At 37.6% G+C, this 16,182-nt stretch overlaps 3 protein-coding genes across 5 annotated transcripts; 1 reads left to right on the top strand and 2 right to left on the bottom strand.

Annotated features, from left to right (window-relative positions):
• Nucleotides 1–48: 48 nt before the first annotated feature.
• On the bottom strand, nucleotides 49–8,545 carry LOC110168702 (NCK-interacting protein with SH3 domain). 2 transcript variants are annotated; one of them, XM_020934184.2, is made up of 13 exons: nucleotides 8,159–8,545; nucleotides 7,329–7,441; nucleotides 6,852–7,062; nucleotides 6,081–6,156; nucleotides 5,394–5,941; nucleotides 3,894–4,064; nucleotides 3,194–3,280; nucleotides 2,916–3,054; nucleotides 2,585–2,665; nucleotides 2,358–2,486; nucleotides 2,119–2,208; nucleotides 1,866–2,038; nucleotides 49–1,653 (listed from the first exon to the last, which is right to left on the bottom strand). In XM_020934184.2, exons 1-13 carry the CDS (start codon nucleotides 8,327–8,329, stop codon nucleotides 1,435–1,437), a joined length of 2,208 nt encoding a protein of 735 aa, XP_020789843.1. In that variant the 5' UTR covers nucleotides 8,330–8,545; the 3' UTR covers nucleotides 49–1,434. The 2 variants fall into 2 exon arrangements, with proteins under 2 accessions (XP_020789843.1, XP_020789844.1); XM_020934185.2 differs by having other exon boundaries at nucleotides 6,081–6,144.
• A 239-nt stretch (nucleotides 8,546–8,784) lies between these two features.
• ndufaf3 (NADH:ubiquinone oxidoreductase complex assembly factor) lies at nucleotides 8,785–11,511 on the top strand. Its single transcript, XM_020934212.2, has 5 exons — nucleotides 8,785–8,917; nucleotides 10,586–10,781; nucleotides 10,860–10,926; nucleotides 11,039–11,139; nucleotides 11,236–11,511. Exons 1-5 carry the CDS (start codon nucleotides 8,829–8,831, stop codon nucleotides 11,341–11,343), a joined length of 561 nt encoding a protein of 186 aa, XP_020789871.1. The 5' UTR covers nucleotides 8,785–8,828; the 3' UTR covers nucleotides 11,344–11,511.
• Nucleotides 11,512–12,209: 698 nt separating this feature from the next.
• zgc:112334 (uncharacterized protein LOC619199 homolog) lies at nucleotides 12,210–16,093 on the bottom strand. 2 transcript variants are annotated; one of them, XR_008633292.1, is made up of 11 exons: nucleotides 15,484–16,093; nucleotides 15,322–15,418; nucleotides 15,111–15,245; nucleotides 14,640–14,838; nucleotides 14,365–14,496; nucleotides 14,201–14,300; nucleotides 13,670–13,841; nucleotides 13,238–13,382; nucleotides 13,123–13,177; nucleotides 12,469–12,794; nucleotides 12,210–12,338 (listed from the first exon to the last, which is right to left on the bottom strand). XR_008633292.1 is itself a non-coding variant. In XM_055162202.1 (10 exons), exons 1-10 carry the CDS (start codon nucleotides 15,568–15,570, stop codon nucleotides 12,645–12,647), a joined length of 1,272 nt encoding a protein of 423 aa, XP_055018177.1. In that variant the 5' UTR covers nucleotides 15,571–16,093; the 3' UTR covers nucleotides 12,414–12,644. The 2 variants fall into 2 exon arrangements, 1 of the variants encoding a protein (XP_055018177.1); XM_055162202.1 differs by lacking the exon at nucleotides 12,210–12,338 and having other exon boundaries at nucleotides 12,414–12,794.
• Nucleotides 16,094–16,182: the final 89 nt, after the last annotated feature.

Raw genomic sequence — 16,182 nt, 5'->3', positions numbered from 1 at the left:
ACTGGAATCCACACCCAGGGTGACAAAATTACTGAAAACGTACAATGCTTCCAGTTAAAATATAGCTTTATTAGTTTATTATTACACTGTTGCAGCACATATGCAGACAATGGTAGTTATTGAAAGTAGATAAGTTTCCCACATTCTAAACCATAACACAATGGACAAATAAAAAGTTAACAACTGAAAACATGAAATAATTAGCGGACTCTTTTAATATTACTTTTTTTGAACAGACAAAATAGGACAATAAGTTAAGATATAAATGGAAACTTGTGTTGAGAAGAACTAGGATATGATACATTTGGCTATGAGATTAATTCTTAAAACATGCCCCAAGTTAACCTCAATTGTTGAGGTTAACAAAGAAAGAAAAAAAACACATTACCATGTTCAACCTTTAATATGTGCAGTATTCCTCTTATTAAAATACTAAGGTGAAATCTTTTGTTAGAAGCATTATTGCAGTGCAGTTAGATTGCAGCATATACTTTACAGACAAAATACTCTTTTACTTTAATACTTCTGCAGCTGGAGATGGTTTTGGTATGGAATAAGAAGCTCAGAAGTGGTTAAGACAAATGCCTGGATGTTTCCACAAGTGAGATTCACAATACTACAGCTCTTTTATTTTGTTTATGAGGATAAGTGAGACTGTGTGTCCAACTACTGTCTACCTGTTAATACTGGAGAAATCAGAAAACATGGAAGTATTTCTGATCTATTCAAAGTTAAACATGGTCCATCAGCGCACTGTAGTTTGCTCCCACTGTAAAGGAAGGACATGAAGAATTGTGTTCACAATTGGCTAGTTTGGTTTAAAACAAAGTTGCTGGTTTTCAGATGATATCACAGCATCCTTTAATCCTGGTATGTTTAAGTGAAATGGGTGTGGGAAATTTCATATTGATACTATGCAGTTTTTTTGTTTGCTATGAAATCATGGACTCAATTAGCCTACTAATATAAATGATCTTACTTAGTTTCATAATGTGTGCATTTTGACAAAATATATATTTATAATGCAAATTATACAAATCATTGAATACGGAAATGCTGGCATTATCACTGAGTTTGGAAAAAAAATACAGTGTTACAAAAATATTGTTTATCTTCCTTTTCATTCTGAAGTAATAAAGAAATACTTGCCTTACCAGTTAAATACATTATTTGTATTATGTATTATTTGTATTCATTTGTATTATTACATTTTTCAGATTACTGTTTTAGTTATGTTTTCCTTAAAACCAAGATTACTTTCCCTATTTAAAACGTTAAAAAAAAGAAAAAAAAGAAAAGAAAAGAGGATTCATAATCAATTGGCAATACTCATGACATGGCACTAAATAGTTTTGAACTGAATTGTTTGTTACTGTACCTCCCTGCTGCAGTGGTGGAGGATACTACAGTGTGTGACATATGACATAGTTAGTCCTAGCTCTCACAGACCTGTGGAAACTCCTTATAGATCTGCTGGACTATTAGCTTATCCATTTGTTTGGCCGTAGCACTTTCCTCGTCCTCCCTGGCATCCTCTTCTTCTTGAAGGATCCTCTGTAGTGCCCCCTGCAGGTCAGAGAGCCGGTGCTGATGCGTGAGATAGTCCGTGGAGCGGATGATGGAGTGCATGAGAGAAAGGTACTCCATGCGGAGCTAAAAGATAAAGAAAACAGTGAAAATACGTAAAATCAAACCCGATTTCAATTCAGTTAGCCAGGCTTTACTATCATTTTAAGTTGACAGAATAAGTTGTGTGTAAATTTATGCAACAAAGGAACACATTTGTCAAAGTAAACTGTGGCAATGCATAATTTAATTGCAAAGTGCACAGAAACACAGCTTATGTCTTTGGACAAGAGGTTCACCTTGTCTCCGGGTGAAAGGTCAGAAATCTGTCGTACAGCAATGTCAATCATCACCATCATGTCGGTGTGGTAGAAGATATTAGCCGTCTCTTTACTCGCAAAAACATCCTGAAGAAACTTAAGCACTGAGTGAGGAGCAGGGGGTGTGTGAGTGAACATGCACACTGGGTCATCTGAAGAACAGCATAAATAAACATGTTAAGTGAAATAGTAATATAAATATTTACACAAGTTTTTTGACCCAAATACTTACCTCCTCGATTAAGAAGCAATAAGACTTTTTCAGTAAGGATCTTGACATTTTTCTTAGTTATTTCTTCCATAATGGCATTGTTGCTTGGCGCTGATAAGAAAAAGATGAGATGTCAATTGGCTTATATTAAATATAATCATTACCAGCAGGGGGAGTATTGATGGGTCAATCAAAATAAGAATTGTACATGCTAGTATATATATAACATAGATATTTTGGTAGAAGCACACAGTTCTTACAGGTGTGATGGAGATTGAAGGAAAGAAGAAGGTTGAGGAAGATATCGGGCAACTGCTCAGTTGGATCAGATGGGAGTCCATCTTCTACGACGTCCAAAAGAAATTGGACAAATTCCCCATTCAAGTGTTCTACAGGAGGAAAGATGTGTTTGTTATAATTGTGTATTTGGGTCATGGTGAGTGATTCATAAATGGATGGTGGCTGTAAGAAGAATATTTGATTATACCGTAGTGATGATATGGCACCTGCTCCCCCATTGAGAAGATCATAGTGAGAACCAAAGCTGTGTAACACATCTTTTGGTGTTCTGTAGGAAGAAAACAAATTATTAACATTGTAGTGAAATGTATATAGTAAAACATATTCAGTTACAGATAAAGAATTGAAATAAAATATCAAGAATGAAAAAAGAATGAAAGATGTTACAAATATCCTTCCCAAATCCATTCTCAATATTGAGAAAATAATTAATATACATATAAATTATAAACTGTTGCAACGCTAATTAAACCATGTTAAGTGAGTAAGAAAGTATTCACCTTACAGCTAGTGGTTACCTTGTGTGTCTGTCTGCAGGTCCCGGGCCAGCTCCATGGGCAGGATGGAGTTGAGCAGAGCGGAGATGAGAGCAGCATCCAAACTGCACATGGCTCCAAAAATCTTCAAAAGCAACAGCCGCAGAGATACGCGGTGCTCCTGAAGAGAACAACATCAAAACAATTAAATATGTTAGAACATTATATTGTAGTATATTAGTATATTATCATAATACACAGAAACATGACAAATATATCATGCATTATTAGAAAAAGCTATGTAAAAAAAATGTATTTACCATCTGATAATAAGAGACAAGTGAGATCACATTTTCACAGTGGTTGGCCTTGCACATCCGTTTACACACTTCAGGATCTGCATCCGTCTAAGAAAAAAAATACATTAAATATATCACCACTGTGTAAGTTAAAGAATATTGGGGTACATACAGTAAAATGGTATAAGGTATAATGTTTTTTTTTTTTTTTTTTTTGGATCAGTATGATTTGACATGATATTTGACATGAAAATCTGTTGAATCTCTGAACAATATCCCTCTTGTTCAGTATAAAGTGCAGTACTCTAATGACTGTGTATATATATATATATATATATATATATATATATATATATATATATATATATATATATATATATATATATATATGTGTGTGTGTGTGCGTGCGTGTGTACTCATTGTGTATTACAGGGATCTAACAGACATACATATCTCAGAGAAGAATATCATTAATCCCATTGAATACAAATACATTTAAACCATATTGGAATGAAGGAAGTGATTCTATTTCTTGTTAATACTGTGCCTTTTTCACACTCATAAGTCTTATTTGAAAAGGTAATAATGTTTTAATGCAAATTATTTCATAATATTGCCTGTACTAAAATAGCACAAAGAGTATGTAGTTGAAAAATTTCACATTTGCAATATTTTCCCATTGCAAATAAAAACGATGATCTTCATGGTGTTAAAGAGGTACCAGTATCTTCAGCAGCTCCTCCAAGTAGCACGCAATGAGAGCATGGTCCTCGTGCAGGGCCCAGCTTCGTTGTTGTGAGTCTTCGCAATGTCGAGCGAGGTCACTGAAAATCACCTCCAACCGCTGCTCGTCGTGACACACCTGCCCCTGTGGCAGAGCTGCGCTAAGATCCTGCACGGGCACAACACAACAGTAAAACAACCAGAAATACCAGCCAGGAAGAATAGATGCTAAAACTACTTAATTCTTCAATATGGAAAATTATTTTGAGTTTGAAGTTCATGTTTTACAGTTTATTGCAAAACCTAGCTTCAAAGGGAAAGGAGTTGTGTCTGGAATTAACCCGTTTATGTTCCAAGGGGGTTGATACAGGCCCTTGTACTTTTTCTTAATTAATTTCTGTTTGTCTAGCTTCTGATAAAAGAGAACTCTCAATCTCATGGACATGTAAAAGATTAAATCTGTAACCCACTTATTTTCAGTCAAATCAATCAATCTGAGAAGAATATGGACCAAGATTCCAAAACCATAAATGAAAATATTACCAAAAAAAATTAAAAATAAATACATTTTAAAAAATTAATAAAAGAACAGGAATTATATATGAACTCCACCTGGACTTTTTAGTCTATTTACAAGTCCCTAAATCTTGTTTAGTGAGATATGCTTTAGCACTAACATGGGAATTATAAAGACCCAACAAATGCTCAATCTACTGTCTCTCAGGCCACCCCCGTGGACACCAGCTATACCTATTCTTATATTTACCCCCAAAAATTTAGGCAGAATTTGAAATCTGACTTTCCCCTGTTTAGAGTTTGTTCCCAATTCAAATTAGAGTACAGTTAGAGGACAGCAGAGCTGAAAACTATAGAGCTTTGGTTTAAAGAGTCCAGCCATTTGTCTGTGCTCCAAAGGGTTCAGAAGCAGTTCAGTTTGAAATGAAAGTCAGCTCAGTCAGGTGTTTCAGGAAAAATAGGGTGAAACGTAAAGGGTTTAAAGTAACTGTAAGTAAACTTTTCTGGTAGAGGGTCCACCATCTACTTGTCTCCAGAGATGTTATTGCATTGTTTAGAAAGTTCCATAGCCATGGAGACAAGCAGGTAATGTATCAGGCCAAGTTACAGGTCAGATCTGTGAAGAGGTGACCACCTCACAGCAAATATACATGTTTTACTGTGGCTCTGTCTTGTAAAATAAGTTCTGAATAATTAAAGATGAATAAACTGAAGTAAATATTGCTTTCTGTGGATCATTCTAAGAATAGCAACAATAACCTAGATAAGCATGTAGCACATTCTCCAACAAATGTATAGATCACAATTTATAGCTCTTTGTTTTTAGTAATTTGATCAATTTGAATTAGTTGTTACTTATTTTTTGTGCTTATAAACCCAAATGACTGAAACATTTAATAATCTATGTTAAGGTAATTGAGCTGTATGTACAAAGTGCTGAGACTAGACAGTGTTACTATGACACATCCAAAATAAACCTGACCTTGCTTTCTACCAAAGACAGCAGCACTTGCTCCAAAGCAGAAGAAGCCTGAGGTAGTGCCGTTTGCAGGTGCCCCACCACAACACCCACTGCCACACGGGACAGTTCATAACTCAGGCCAGTGTTTTTCCGCACCAGCTCTATCAGCTCTGCCCCAATCGTCATGGAAACCGGTTTGGAACAGGAGGTAGTGGGGCTGCCAGGGGGGCTCTCAGCAACGGACGGAGGGGCAACGGGCCAATCATTGTCCTGCTGTGTCTCAGCTTTGGGCTGGGATGGGGCAGGCTGAGGGGGCTGTGGTGCAGGGCTTTTCTTTCCAGGGGCAGTTTGTATAGAAGACTCCGAAGGCAGGACATCCGGTGGTGGGGGAGCAGAGGGTTTGGCTCGGGATGGGACAGGTGGAGGTGGGGTACTGGAGATACTGGGCAGGCTGACTTCAGAGGAGACCAGAGAGTGGGCAGAGCCAGACTCCAAGGAGGTGGTGCTGATGGAGAGGGAGGGGGCAGGGGAGGGAGGGAGAGACGAAACCCGGGATGGGACCTCAGGCTCTGCAGAGAGGAGACAGCTCCAGTTACAGTAGGCAGGGTGATCAGAACTAAGAATAGCCTGTTTGTGAAGCAGCAGGTAGCATCAGCAAAAACACAGAGCTGCAGAGGCTTGGAGCTGCTTAAAGTGCCTGAGACTGACCTGGACGACGGTTGATCTTCTGTTTCTCTGGAGGAGGAGGGGTGATGGGGGCTGCACGTCGAGGCTGAGGAGGCACCTGAACAATTAACGATTTAAGGTTTTGTAAAAAAATACATAAAAAGGGACAGGCATTAATTTATGCCTTTGCTTAGGTCAGATTTTTTATAAAAAGCTGTAAGATTTTGATACCAAATATATTTCAGAGAGTAAGCAGTTGGAGTTATTTAAGATAGTGGCTGTCAAGAATTAATTATGAGAAATTTAAGAAGCATAGTAAAATCTTTATGTTTCTTTATGACACAACTTTTCACAAGAATCCATATCTGACATTATGATATCCTGACATCCTTCATAAGTAGGAATGATTGGGAACTGATTTTTACAATTTCAAAACTGTTGTCCTGTTGTTATGGCTGACAACAGATATTTATATCAGTATGAAGTTTTTTTTTTAATCTATAGCAATACCTGTATTAGCACTGATATATTGTTCATCCCTACAACCAAGTAGGGATGCAGCAATCCAGCTTTTTCAGTTCCAATGTTGATTTTTATACTATAGCTTGATGAATACCTGATGTCAAATGATACCAGTGCAGAGACTGAATACAGCATTTATTTCCTTTAAACAAAACAAATTTAAAGACAAAACCTTTTTTCAGTATTGACACTGATATACCAGATATCAGATGCCAATATCAGATAGGTGAATCCAAATTTTAAAAAAATAAAATAGTGTTAAATTATAAATGTCATAGATTGTTTGTTTACCTGATAAAATCCATGCTCTCCTTGCATATTGTCCATACTTCCTGATAGTGACATGCTTCCCTGGTGTCTGTACTCTCGGTTAAGGCCATTCGGTGGGTTGGGAGTTTGGCTCAGTGATATCTCACTGTTGGAAGTCGGGATGCCTGATTTGTTACTTGCTGAAGAGGAGCTCCGCCGTGCAAGTGTCTCTTTTCTGTGATGTATCAGCTTCCTGCAAAGATTGTCAACACTTTATTGGCCGTGTTGTGTGAACAGTAACATTGAGCCTATTTTAGTCTGCTCTTTTCTTCTAGGGAATTAGCTTGATGCTGTTGTGTAAAGACAAAAATTGTAGGAATCCTTTTCAAACATTATATTTTTTTCCCAGACGCACTGACTCTTTTTATTTCTGTTAATATACATCAATAATCTTTAGATGCGTTGATTACATAGTGATTCTTAGTTGGGTTGTTACGGTTACCCAAACAGGTTACTTACTGTAAAACATCACGTTGCTCGAGATTGTATTTGCCTCCATTCTTTAAGGCCACATTATGGATGCCTTCAATGGCTCGGTCAATAGACTGTAATACTTCATCCTGCTCTGGGGCCTGGAGGAAAGACAGAAAATACAACTACCAATGATGATTTATTTATTAAAGCTGTGGGCACAATTATTAAAATTTAAACCAAACAGAACAAGTTTGGCCTAAGGACCTATATAGCTTCAGGGCTCCAAACTAGGCCAGTTACCTAACAAACTCAGCCTTTCAACCCAAGTCACAAATGTAGCTGTTTGGGCCAGAGACAGTGTCACTAAGAGCAGAAGACAGCATTCCTGCTCATGGCTTCACATTGTACATGCTCTGACTAGTTCACAGTAAATCTGACTGTAGGAGGTAGATCACTGTACAAAGCACAGGTGGGTGTGACTGAGAGAACCAACACTAAAGGAACACAACTGTTTGTGCAGATACAACAACAACAACAACAACAGAAGGTCCACGTCCTTGGAGCAGTCTCCCTGTCAGATTCTATCATCATCCAGAATGCACCCCATCCTCCATTGCCCTGTCCCACACCTTAATGCCGCATAAATAGCTGCAGTACAGGCTGCTATGAAAGGTCAGCGTTTCACCTATTTTAGAGAATGCATTATAAGACAGCCTGGACAGTGGACACGCTGTAGTAATCTGTTGCTTATCAGAGAAGAGCTGCGCCTGCATCCCTTCATCTGTCAATTAATTCAACTCCACTGCACTCATGGTGGAGAACTAAGAATGGGGACTGGAACATAAGGATCCGGACATAAAACACTCTGTTTTTACCTGTATTTTCTCAATGTAAGAGGAAGGGATGTAGCCAGTTTCACCCGAGCTGCAGCGGGAACCCAACCACCAGTGTTTGTTGCTCCTTTCCAGGATTAGGAAGCTCTCTCCGGCGGAGAAGTGCAGGGAGTTGGGCTCGGTGGATCGGAAGGCGTACAGAGACCGGTACATGGCCGAGTTAGCGCAAATGCTCGTTTAAAAACGCCACTATGAGCTAAAGCTCCCAGAGAACAATGTTAGTGGAGATATAGTTTTGTATAAATGCCTCGCCCGAGATAATTTTAAAGGGCTAAGAAGGCATGTCCCTAGAGAATCTGGAGGATCTCTATTTACAATATAGCACAGATCATCTGACCCAAGACCACTGAGTCCGATAGGGGGCGCTATTTATTCTGGACACGCCCCCATAGCGTCACGATCAACGCTCATTTATAATAATTTATTTAATTTATATTATTTAGTAGTTAAACAATTGTCTGCAATTAAGCTGAAAATACAGTAAAAGATTAATTTAAGTGTGCGTTACTGCAAATAATTATTAATGTCAATAAATATCTAGAATCGAACGAATCGATTCGTTAAACAAGACCGGAAGTCACAGCCTGGTGTTACAGGAAAACCTTCCTCCGACTCGGCAGCTACATGGTTCCGGTGGTTATTAAGAAATAACATGGCTGCGTCGTTGTGCAGCAGATTTTTCCTACAAACACCAAAACAGCGGGCTATTTTTATATCTACAATACTTCCCACGTTCACGAGGTACATCACTTTACTCTGTATTATATCAATTGGCAGTATTTTAATTATATATTTTTATTCCCTCTATGACCTGTGTTTTAACAAACATTGCATCCAAGTTAAAAAAAATCTCTATATGTTTAAGCCATGTCTCCCTCTGGTGGAGGTGCGAAATGTCTTATATCAGCTATGTTTTTTGTGTTTTTCTTTTCTTAATTTAAGGAATAGACACTCAAATGTTACTAGTATTTATTTTTGATTGTAGTCTGGCTAGAGCACGGGTGTCAAACATATGGCCCGGGGGCCGGATCTGGTCCTCTAAAACCTTTAATCTGGCCCTCGGCTGATTTTCTACTAAAATATTTTAATTATATTTTCTATTAAAATATTGGTATATTTTCTGCGCCGCTTAGCATAGCAGCGTCTCCAGCGCCTCTGTGTGTGGCCCCTCTCACCAGAGCAGCACAAATAAAGACTTGCCTCTTTCCAAACACTTTTAAAGTACGATCGTTTTGACTGTTGACTGTGACACCCTCATCAGCAAAATGTCAAAAATGAGAAAAGTGGAGTGTAGGATTTTCCAAGAAAAATGGACTTATTCCTATTTGCTTTCAAGTTAATGTTAAAACATTGTGTTGAAATTATATTTTTCTTAAAGTTTCAGTTTGTTCATAATATTATAATATTTTGTAAAAGAAAGAATTCATCAATTAAAAAAAAAGATGTCTGTAATAGATTTGTGTTTTTCTGCGCAAATATTTGAACTTATTGTTATTTTTGGGGTATATATGCCATGAGTTTTCCAATCCGGATCCTTTGGGATCAAAGTAGGTTGGATACGGCCCCCGGACCAAAATGAGTTTGACACCCCTGGGCTAGAGTATTGTAGAGATTCTACATTAGAATGTAGTCTGGGCTATGTGCCTGTTACCGGCACCAGCCCTAGGGGAAAGCTGGGCGGTAGCAAGTGGCACACAGTTAAGGTTAAACTGTGTGGCCTAAAGGTGTGGTGTTGCTGTGAATGGACGGAGAGGAAACACGTTAGTCTGGTCACAGCTTGTTTAATTCTGAAAATCATTCAGTTATTCATTTCTTTCTCATTTCATTTCGATTGGCTCAATCTCTCCAAAATTATATAATTGACAAAACAATAAATTACATAAGTAAATAAACAAATACTAACAGACAATAAAATAATCCATAAAATGCAAATAAATACATATAGTTTGAAATAAGTCCTAAGCAGTTCAGTAGTGATAACGTAACTGACGTTAGAAATGGGTAGAAATTAGAAATAGTACCAAAAATACATTGCTAATGTTGGCTAAACTCTCTGAAACTTTTTGAAAACCTTTACACAATGAACAAAAATGTGTCTGAACCAAGTCTGAGTCAACAAAACAACTCTTCAAATCGTACCTGTGAATGGACAGAGAGGAGACACGTTAGTCTGGTCACAGCTTGTTTAATTCTGAAGCTGCGCCTACGCCGTGTTCCCCTAGTCCCCACAGTAGCGCTAACTCTGCTAACGCTACTGGTCGGAGTATGTACTGCACCCAAAACAAAAGGCACGCTAGGAATTATTCAACAAAATAGAGGGGGTGTCTGTTTCCATATAAAACTTAAATACAGCATTTTTTCAACCTACTACATGCCAATACTGTCATATTTGACCCATCTTCATTGCAGCCCAATCCTCTGTCGTGGTCATCGTCTGTGTCCTAGTGATGATGAGTTGTACCAAAGGACCACAGTGTCCATAATGAAGAAGGAGCAGGGCAGTGGGCCCATGATCCAAAGCTACAGCTCCAGAGGTTTCAACATTGATGGAAACCGAGTGTTTGGCCCCTGTGCTGTACTCCCTCCTGCCATCCTGCAGTGGAAAGTGAGAATACTTTCATATTCACCTTTTCTATATAACAGATCTGTACATGTGAATAATAAGTGAAATATCTGTTTGCAGGTGGGAAGCCATACAGATATAACAGAAGAAAGTGTGTCACTTTTTCATATGATTGAACCCAGAATAGGTGAGACCAAATGCACTAAAAGTTAACAACAAATAATCTTTTTAAATCCTTTCACTTTACCTATTTTAACCTGAAGTTACCTAGCTATTTGTCATTTTTAAAATTCATTCAGAGATTCTTGTCTTGGGAACTGGTGCAAAAGTTGAACGCATTGATCCAGCAGTATTGGCATTGCTTAAAAAAAAGGGTATCTCTGTGGAAGTGCAAGACACGGTAATAAAATAACACATATTTTCAATAGATTTTCAACATTTTTTGCAACTGTATATTAATAAGAGAATCTGTTCTTGTGTACTGTATTTTTTTCAGCCAAATGCATGTGCAACATTTAACTTCTTGACGAGTGAGCGAAGGGTGGCAGCTGCTGGTCTGATTCCTCCACCGCAGAGCACAGCCCTGGATGTGATAAAGGAGTAATACTGTTGAAAACAAAGACTGGGGGGACTTTTTTATATTTATTTTGGAGAGTAACATGCACTTAATAGTACAAAAATAGTAGTACGAAATATACAGGCATTGCATAGTATTTATCCTTATGTTTATATTAAGACTTACAATGTAATAAACACATTCATATTTAGTAACTTTTGAAAGTATGGTGATGCCTTTATATATGATTATAAAGAGGATACAAAGTATGCAGTCCAGATAACAAGGGACTGCAATGATAATGATTTGATTTATTATAATGTTGTTTTTTTGCCTTCTTTTGACAGAGTCATTGATTATTTCAGGTTAACACAAAAACAAATACCCTAACTTGCTTGGTCCATGCAGACATTAATCCAAGCGATTACATTCGGAGTTATGCTGCATATAAAAACAAAGATGCACCTAATCCTCTTTGTGGACAATTGAAAAATATAGAAGTATAAATAATTTCTTCATTGTTAAAATGAGGTCAAATGTGTGAGAGTAAAGGGTTCAAACAGCTACATAAAATGTATCATCCATCTGCCTTAGGTGAGGCCGGTTGCCCTTGATCAGAATAAGCCTCTTAAATGGGAATGCCTGCTTGCCCCACAGCCACTGCTCTGGTGTGTAGAGTGACAATACCAAGCCTGCCCCTCCCACTAAGCTCTACAGATAATAAAGAGAATCTACAAATCCTCTGTACAGCACAGTTTCATCTCTGCAATAATCATCATCAGCCCAATGTTCAAACCCACAGCTCTCATATTAACCTTATACACTTAAATGTTTAAATGCTCTAGTATAGATAGATGCTTTTGACCCATACACGTCTCTCTGTAGTGATGCATAGAGATATGTACTTAGAAAAGAAATAGATTTGATACTGACATTGTCATTCCTACATTCCATTTATTATTGTTGCCATAACCAGAACCAGGAGGAATAATGCTGTATTTATGGAGTCTGTCCTTAAAGATCCCACTTATTCAGGCTTGGCACTGGCAAGAAGAGAAGACATTGGTTGTATTAATAAGTAAATACAATTTTAACAATATTACAGGATTCCGGATACATTTTTGACAGTTTATTTAAATTGGAAAGGTACAAAATATTTAGCTGAATACCTACCAAAACATTGCAGCCATTGTAGATCATTTCTAAACCTGATTTATGAAAAACACACTTAAAACACTGAGATGAAGACAGTGATAGTGCTCTGTATTTGCAAAATGATCATCTATATTCATGTTTATAATCCTTGTTCATATAGCCATTATTTTAAGTTCATATCAGTCAAATATTTGTCAGTCTTCGCAATCTGAGTTGTGAGACTGGTGTCGACTTGAGGCTAAAAAGCTGAACTCTGAGCCGGTGATTCTGCGGTACAGGTCTTTGATGTCCTCACACTCGCTCTCAAAATGGTTTGTGGCATCATAGGATCGGGACACAAATATCTGAAGGGGAAATGAGAAATATTATCTTGTAATCCATTTAATCTAAGGTGCACTATATAAATCTTCCACCATCTGCTTGATTCCACAGAGATGTTATTGCTTAACCTGGAATGTTCCACAATATGGCATTAAACTTATATTCAGGTAGACATGCAGGTGACAGTAGTCTGATTTGTAAAGAGACAACACTGATTCTCACCCACAGTAAAATTTCATGTTATTCAAAGTATTTTTAGTAAGAAGAACACTCTTGAATAAACACAAGATAGATGTTGCACTGAAATGCCCCACTGTATTTTGTATTTACCAACACTGACTTTTTCCTTACCTGGCTTCTTCTTCCGTCTTCATTAGGAACAAGCAGATGACTAACTGAGACAAACCTACAAGAAAATTAAGTCAGCATTTATTTGATACATATAAAATTAATATGTAATTCTTACTTTTGCACAATGGGTTCCAACAGCTCTACTGCAGGCTGCACCTCTTTCTCTGGGTTATTGGTCTCCACGTTTGTGCTTATTGTGGCAATGTACATTCCAGCTGAGGCCACGTTGTGTGTAAAGGACACCACTGATATGAAAATATCTGGAAAAAAATAAATAAATTATATATATATATATATATATATATATATATATATATAAATGGTGGTTTTCAGATTGTAGAATATGATTTTCTTATCCATGAGTTTCAGCTTCCTGTTTAAATTTGAGGATGGCTATCTATACAAAAAAATATAATATTTAGTTCATTGCTATGGCACTTGCTATTCCTAACTTGCAATGATTGTGAAACAATGAAACCCATAGATACTGAACCTGATCATTTCTATTAATGACTCATTGACCTTGTTATATTACAACAAAAACTACCAGATTTTCGGTTGAGTTGTGTCTGAGGGATGATGATCTGACAGGAGCTGGCCTCGTGAGTGTGTTTGACAGGATGATTTAGTAAACACATGACCCGGATCACACGCCCCACTTTCCTCACTCGCCCAGGAACATAGCTGGGGTCGCAAATCAGCTGCTTGCAGTAGAACAGCTGTAGAGAGAAGACTCCTTATTGATTATACATTCAAACAAGGCCTACACATATTTTTGTCCATTTACCATGTTTATAATGCATGTATAATTTCGTTACACAAGCAAATGTTTTGGAATAAATTGTTATGAATTTGTGCCTATTCAAAACAAACAGTATGTAATATACATACTTAGATGTGTTTCATGTTGGAATATTATAGCCAAAGGAACAAAATTTCCATAACAACAAGCAGGAAGAAGCCCTACTCCAGACCAAATAAAAGACAGGTTTCTAGAAATGCAAGCATCTTTGCATCTCTGCATCTTTGCATATATGCTCGTATTCACTGTATCTTAGATCATTCTCTTATTGTTTACCTTTCCCTCTGACTTCACAGCTTTCACTTTACCGTTCTCCATCACAATCTCATCTATTGGTCGGTTCAGCAAAAGGGTTCCTCCATACTCTGCATTCAACCTGAAACAAACAAAGTAAAGTATTTTATAGATATTAAGATTAAACTCTTAAACATAAAATATACCTTGCAAACCCCTGTGCTATCTCCCCCAGGCCATAGACAGGATAGAGGTATGGGCTGCTGTTGTGTCGGGACTGAGACTGGCAGTAAAGACTGATCATCCTGATGGTCTCTCTACAAGGCTCATCCAGGTAACTGAAAATGAGAGGATTCATTTCAAACACATAGGGACCAACATAAATATTTCCATGATTAATGGTTATAATATCTGTTTATGTTATATGAATGCCAGTCAGTGATAGCAGGGCTTTTAGCAGTGGCCCACCTAAGGCCCAAACCTGTTGTTGTTGCATAAGGCTATGGCATGTCCTGTGAACTCCATCACATCAAGCCCCAGATCAAAGCGAGAGAATAGGTCCCGGGTGGTGGTCTTGTTTGGGTCCACATCCTGGTATGTCCGTGGGTTTCTTAAGTCAAAGTTCATGGCGAAAAGGAGGAGCTTCCTGAATCTTCTTTTATCAAACATGCCCATAAGATCTACAAAATTAAGTATTGTCAGAAGTTAATGATCTCTCTTAAGGACTAGTTTATTAATTAATTATCTATTTATGTAGAGAAATATTTCAATAACAGGGTAGATTTAGGTTAAATGAAGGATGTGCACTAGGTGGAAGACAATTTTCACCACTCAAAAGATATATTTGTTTGAAATTCTTAAGTGATATGGCAACAGTCTCAATTTCTCATCATTCTGAAACACACACACACACATACACACAAACATACATTATTATAAAGTATATATTTACCTGAAACTTGGGCATCTTCTTCTGTAGCTGGGACTTTGTGCAATTTTCCACCTTTGTAAACATAACTGCCTTCAACAACTTTAAAGTCCAGATATCGAGTGACTTCAGTATAGACCAACATTTTCACCAGTTCACCTAATTCACAAAATACACATGAGTTCACCTATAATGGGATGAGACAAAGAGTAAAAGTAACCTTAAATAATCTCACTGCCTGCGAGAAAGAATTTAGGAATGAGGTCTACATTCCACTCTTTTCCTCGACACATGGTTTTAGCAGGACCCGGAAGTTTAAATCTCTTGTACAGCTGTTACAAAGAAACAAACATTTAACACAATGTTAGTTTTAAACATATGATATGACAGATGTTACCTCCTCTATGGGTGAAATGGATGTACTCCCTCCTCCATGATATGGATGGTTGTCAATGTGAAGAACTTTCTTTCCATGAAGAGACATTAAACCAGACAGGATACACTCCTACAACAAAAACACCAAGTACAGTATTTTACTACAAAGTCAGTTTACTGTCCTGACACAGATCTGCTGACCTTAGCTGACCAGTCCTCCTGTTAAACCTCAATGAGACCTTTGACTGAGACACAAAGGCAACTGAGAAGCGCAGTGTAAAGGTTGCAGCAAACCTGCAACAACTTCCTAAAGCCCAACTTAAATTCCCCTCTGGATCGATCTAAGTATCTCTCTCTATTTCATGTTAAAAGATGGTATACCTTATGCTAATTAAGTTATGAATAAGCATTTAATTCATTACCCAATCACTCTTCACAACTGCTCTGGCTTTCACATCACACTTAAATGAGACACTTGAAGTGTCTTGCCCAAGGACAAACTGTTAAGCACAGATAGGAACTGTAGAATTGTATCCATGGGTTTAGGGGGATGAGAGATTAGCACAGTTGTCACTGCGATTGACACTTCAAAACACAATATTCTTCTTTTGAGTGGAAAAACGTCTTTAAAATGTTGCTTGCAATCAGGAAGCTGAAATCCATGAACAGCCACCACTCCCCTATAAATTCATAACAAACTATAGCCCATAACCTGGCCTGA

The sequence above is a fragment of the Boleophthalmus pectinirostris genome, unplaced genomic scaffold, assembly GCF_026225935.1.
Source record: "Boleophthalmus pectinirostris isolate CB_2022bp ecotype Guang Dong unplaced genomic scaffold, ASM2622593v1 HiC_scaffold_408, whole genome shotgun sequence".
Classification (NCBI taxonomy): Eukaryota; Metazoa; Chordata; class Actinopteri; order Gobiiformes; family Gobiidae; genus Boleophthalmus; species Boleophthalmus pectinirostris.
This window is presented reverse-complemented; position numbering and strand designations above follow the sequence as displayed.